Consider the following 5,804-nt stretch of genomic DNA (forward strand, 5'->3'; position numbering starts at 1 on the left):
TGATTAATTGACTAATTAATTTGGCAAAATAAAATTATTACCAAATGAATTAGCTAATTAATGGGATGAAATGGGCAAATATCAAGAGATAAACAAAACATGGCCAATTCCTTTTCTAACAATAGGTGGCCGGCCCTTCACTTGTTTTTGGGGTTGAATGGATGTTTTAATTGACAATTAAGGAATTGATTAGGAATTAATCCCTTAATTAGTCAATTATTATGATTTTAAAGGAAGATTTTAGGAAATATGGTAGGTATATATTATTTAGCTAATTGATTAGCTAAATAATGAAATAGAAAATACTAGGTTTTGGGAAATACCTTATAGAAAGGATTTGATGAAAGAGGTTTTTAATTGTTACCTTTTTTGGGCACTTTTGACTTGATTGAAAGATGATTGCCCACTGCTTGCGCGTAGGAATCCTGGTATGCCTCAAGGGTATTTTTGTTCTCTTTTGTCCAAAAGTCCACGTGTCGCCTAGTGAATATTTTTGGCTCCACAGTCTACATGTGGAGAATGCAATCACGAATGTTTATATATTCTTTCAGATTTTTCACAGTTGTACATGTTATGAATTTTTATTCATTCATCCCTTAAAATCACTTATATAAAATGTAAAAAAAAACAGAGAAATGCAGAGTTACACTATGTTTGGATGAGAGAAATAAACTTGGAATTTGGATTAAAATCAGAATTTATAAATTGACATGCACCAATTTCCTTGTTTGGATTCATAAACTTAGAAATTTAGAATTTTTGCATGGAAAAAAACTTGAAATTTGGGACCTCCAATTCCCAAGTTTGAATTCCATGTAAATAAGTATAATTTCCCAATTTCTATGATTGAGAGTTTAAAAATAACAAATTATGTATTCAATTCCATTGTTCTTTTAGGTTAACCAAATAAGAAAATTCACAAATTCTAGGAAATAAAATCCCGTCATTTCAATCTCCGTCATTTTAAAATTTCATAGTAATCTTAAATTTCTTCATCCAAACATACTATTAAAGAAGAAAAAATGAATTCTAATACAATGTGTTTTGGGTTTTGAATAAGGCACAAAATCCCTCGGTGTTCTTCAGGGTTTACTCCACTGAGGAATGAGTGGCCATGAAGGAAATTAAGTACATTTCACTTGGGATGAGTTGATTTATTAACAAGCCAACGGCCAAATTAATATTAAAGCTATAAACTTTTTTTCATTAAATTATTAGAGTGATGCACTATAGGTAATTCTAGGAAGACTAAAATTTTAAACTAAATTTGCAAACTAAATGATGTGTCGTCAATAGAAAATAAGCAAGTTAATCAATGCTTAAGTAATAATTCAATCATGAACAATCATATCATTTAGTTTACAAAATTTAATCTTCAATTGTACGCAATTATGAATGATACGGAAAATGAATTACAAATATTGAAAATAGAAAATTAAATAGTTGTGAAAATCGAATCAAATGGCTAAAACACAAAAAACAAGAAATGGTGTGAAGCATTGAAGCCGAATCTTTACAAGCTTAATCTAATATAATATAACGTATATCTATGGTAACTGGTTAGCAGACGCGCGTCTACAAATATAGTAATTAATTTGTGGGGAGAGCGTGAGCATCAAATGAACCATTAGGCAGTTCATTAGCAAGTAAGTAAAACACAAAAGAGTAGCTTAGCTACCAAATTATAGTGGGCTTAATTATTTCCGGCGCAGCTTTCTTAAGAAATGCTTTCCATGTAAAGGCATCCATTTCTCATTAATATAATAATTTAATTTACTTGAAATCTACACCATCTTGTATCTATATAATTTTATATACAACCTATACTAGCTAGCTTAATTATTTACTGCATATATGCATGCACCGTGAAGATTATATATACCCTACACACTTCAGTTATTCTGCATCAATCTCTCAATTCCTACAGCTACCTTCACCTTCTAGCAAAAATATTCAACTACATTCCGTTGCATTCTGACATCCTAATTGTTTTCGTTTAATCTCTTCTTTAATTTCTCTCTTGATCGCTCCCTTTCACGCAGAAAAGAAAGGAAAAAAAATGGATGAGGCTGCAAGTTGTTTTTCCAGAGCTAGCGTAGTACCAATCATGATTCTCTTTATCTTACACCAATCATTTATTGCTGAGAGTACTACATTAGTTCTCAATATCCTGAGCTTCGGAGCTAAGCCCAATGGAGTAACCGATTCCACCCAAGCTTTTATGGATGCATGGAGTGCAGCTTGTGCCTCTTCGGATTCCAGTACGATTAGGGTACCAAAAGGGATGTATTTGCTTCCGACTGCTATGGTTTTTAAAGGTGACAACTGCAAAAGCCCAGGTATTACTTTTTGGATTGATGGAACTCTCGTCGCTTCGTCTGACTACCAAATTCTTGGCCAAGCTGACAATTGGCTAAGCTTCGAAACAGTTACCGGCGTTTCCATTATTGGAGGTGCACTTGACGCCAAAGGCTCCTCCTTGTGGGCATGCAAGTTAGCGGGAAGCACTGATTGCCCCAGCGGAGCAACGGTTAGTAATTTCCTTTTTCTTGTCAAGATTTTCAAGAAGTATATCATGTAATACATGTAACTAAATTATTGTTTCCGGACTGGGGATCGCAGAGTTTGAGTTTTACAAACTCCAAAAACATTAGGATCGACGGACTAATGTCGTTGAACAGCCAGATGTACCACATTGTTATAAACGGGTGCCAAGATGTTCACATTCAAGGAGTCAAAATCATTGCCGCCGGCAATAGCCCCAACACTGACGGCATCCATGTTCAATTGTCAAGAAATGTTGCAATCTTCGACACCTCCATCAAAACGGGAGATGACTGCGTCTCAATTGGCCCCGGCACCAAGGACTTGTGGATCGAGCACATATCGTGTGGACCAAGTCACGGCATTAGGTTAGATTATAGTGGTTGCTTGCCATGCTTATCTATACATAAGTTTATGTTCACTTGTATTATAACACATGGACTAGTTTTAACATGTGGCCGCATTCATTTAATTACCACCAACAATTACTCCTAAATACTTAGTAGTAGTTTGGGGTTATGCTTACAAGGGTGCGGTAATTGCAGCATAGGGAGTTTGGGCAAAGACTTGGAAGAGGAAGGAGTTCAAAATGTGACAGTGAAGGATGCAATTTTCAAGGGTGGCCAAAATGGTTTGAGGATTAAGTCTTGGGCAAGGCCGAGCCACGGGTTTGTTCAAAGTGTCCAATTCCTTGACGTCGTCATGCACAATGTCCAAAATCCCATTATCATAGACCAAAATTACTGCCCACACAACGTCAACTGCCCTGGTCAGGTATAAGCTTAATTCAATATAATCATGCGGTTAATAACGTACGTCCTTAATTCCTCTCTACTTATTGTCTATTTAAACATTTCCGTCTATTGTGCTTCAACATATAGGTATCGGGTGTGAAAGTCAGTGATGTTTTGTTCCGAAACATTCAAGGAACATCGGCAACAGCAATCGCGGTAAATCTTGATTGCAGTGCGGCAAATCCTTGCAGAGGGATAAAACTCGAAAACGTGAGCTTGACCTGCAAGAAGCAAGTGGCTCAGTCATATTGTAGCAATGCAATTGGAAAGACTTCTGGCCTTGTACACCCAACTAGTTGTTTGTGATGGCATTCAACAAAAATCTAGGCATCAAAAGACTTGTACAGATGATGATCTACACACAGAGACACATAATGTTCAGTAAATAAAGATCATTCATTTATTCATTGCAATTAAGTTGACAAGAGCTCCATCAATTCTATGTTGCTGATACAAATTCATTACACTGGAAATCATTACAATTAATTTTCCTTAGCTTTTAACATGCATTGGAAATATTTTTTTTTTTTTTATTAGTATAAATGGTATTATATTGATAAAAAAAACTTCAATTACAAAACGAGTCTTGGAAGATGACATTCCATATAACATTAGAGACTTCTCGAACCAAACTATAAAAGTATCAACTGAAAGACTAAACTTAGCTAAGTGGTGAGCAACACCGTTACAAAGCCATTTTTATTTATTTTCGGTGAAAACCAGTACAAAGCCTAGAGATATGAATGAAGGTTATTTCCTGCACAGCAAGTTGGTGTATATCTTCTACAATCAAGCTTAATAGCTAAAAGTTTTATTCCTATCTCTTCAAATTTATCAACAAGCCCAGTGAAACACCTCCCCGAGTTCAGTGCATCCGCATGTGGTTAGTAAATTGACTACTCTATCTGTTCAAATTATCCATTATCGCCTTGTGTGGAGCATCAACATAGCATTGAAGGTTCTGAAAGAACGATGGGAAGAGCGGCAAAGGCAGGGCCAGTAAACCATGAATGAAAATGAAGGGACAGATCAGAAGTCTCACTTGATTGCATAATAGGTCTATAGGTGGAAACACACATGCTGTTTAAATCCCTGTATTCGGGGCATAAAATTTTGATTTGGACCGGCAGCTGGTCCAAAGTAATCCACGGTGGAGGATGTGGGTAAAGGGTGTTTCTTTTCTGAGAAAACAAGAAATTGAAAGCTTTGGAAATCTCAGGGTTCATGATAGCTCAGAATGGAAGGTAAAAAGTGAAGTTTTTGTTTATTCCCTTTTTAAGTACTGACCTATGTTGGGTGTTCGTGAACCTAAGAGCAATTCCAGCCTTGCATGTAGGCCGGGGGACAGGGGAGAAGAAAGGGCCCGAGGGCCTGTCAATCAGCTCCAACCATGAAGGGCCCGAGCTCGTGGAGAAGGTCCGAGCAGAAGGCCTGTCAATTTGTGACAGCATGTGAGCCCGAGCTCTTCACCCATTTTTTATTTTTTTCTGTCAGGCGCGTGCACCCCACTCGCGGGTCGCCCGACACCTTTTCAGAAAAATCAGGCGCCTTTTGCAGTGTCTCAGTTACCGTTGGGAAGCCACGTGGCTTCCCACGGTCCGTTCGATCTCAACGGCTCCTACATTTGGACCGTTGGATCTCAACGTTAAAAAAAATAAAACAAATCTTATTTAATATCAACCGTTCGATCTGAGATCAACGGTCAATATTAATATGCTTTATAAATAAAGAAAAAATAGTTTTAAAATTAAGAAAAGTTACCATTGAACGTGGCACAATCTGGAGTGTTGGAATTCAAATTTTTTTAAATCCAACGGCAGAGATTAATTATTTGAAAAAAAAAAATTTTAAATGGAAAAAATCCGAAAAAATTGTAAAAAATCTGAAAAAAAATTTGTAAAAAATTGTTTTTACTTTTCTATAAATACCACTTCTTCTCCATTTACCTTACACCACAATTTCATATTTTCTCAACCACTTTCAATCAAATTCCTATCTTTCTCTCAAAGTTTCAATCCAATTTTTTTCCACAAAATGACTACTGATGCAGGTACGAATTGGTCGCTTCTTGAAGATGTTGCGTTGTGCACTAGCTGGGTTGAAGTTACTCATATATCCGTGTTCTTGAATTGTTCATCGTGTTTGGCTCTGGCTCATATTCATCAACCGCATCATAATCGAACTCATCTTCCACAATCATGTTGTGAAGAATGACGCACGTCATCATGATGGATCGAAGTGACTCTACATCGAACATTCTGGCAGCACCCCTGACGATCGCCCAACGAGCTTGAAGGATACCAAAACAACGCTCCACATCCTTCCTGCACCCCTCTTGACAGCTTGCAAAGTGTTTTTCCTTTGCACTTCGCGAACGTGGCACTGTTTTGACAAATGTTTCCCACCGTGGGTAAATGCCATCAGCTAGGTAGTATGCCCCGTCGTACCTACGTCTGTTGACAACGT

General features: G+C 37.0%; 1 protein-coding gene across 1 annotated transcript; it reads left to right on the forward strand.

The window, feature by feature from the left end:
- Positions 1-1,932: 1,932 nt before the first annotated feature.
- Positions 1,933-3,659, forward strand: LOC103448262 (polygalacturonase-like). The gene is made up of 4 exons (XM_008387513.4): positions 1,933-2,530; positions 2,623-2,912; positions 3,090-3,318; positions 3,426-3,659. Exons 1-4 carry the CDS (start codon positions 2,060-2,062, stop codon positions 3,642-3,644), a joined length of 1,209 nt encoding a protein of 402 aa, XP_008385735.2. The 5' UTR covers positions 1,933-2,059; the 3' UTR covers positions 3,645-3,659.
- The last annotated feature ends 2,145 nt before the right edge of the window (positions 3,660-5,804 follow it).

This window comes from Malus domestica, chromosome 12 (genome assembly GCF_042453785.1).
Source record: "Malus domestica chromosome 12, GDT2T_hap1".
Lineage (NCBI taxonomy): Eukaryota > Viridiplantae > Streptophyta > Magnoliopsida > Rosales > Rosaceae > Malus > Malus domestica.

What these genes read in the sequence shown, in the direction of transcription:
- LOC103448262 (XM_008387513.4), top strand. Translation starts at nt 2,060, where the DNA reads ATGGATGAGGCTGCAAGTTGTTTTTCCAGAGCTAGCGTAGTACCAATC. An exon ending in ATTGCCCCAGCGGAGCAACG is followed by an intron (nt 2,531 to 2,622) that starts GTTAGTAATTTC and finishes TGGGGATCGCAG; the next exon opens with AGTTTGAGTTTTACAAACTC. An exon ending in GGACCAAGTCACGGCATTAG is followed by an intron (nt 2,913 to 3,089) that starts GTTAGATTATAG and finishes CGGTAATTGCAG; the next exon opens with CATAGGGAGTTTGGGCAAAG.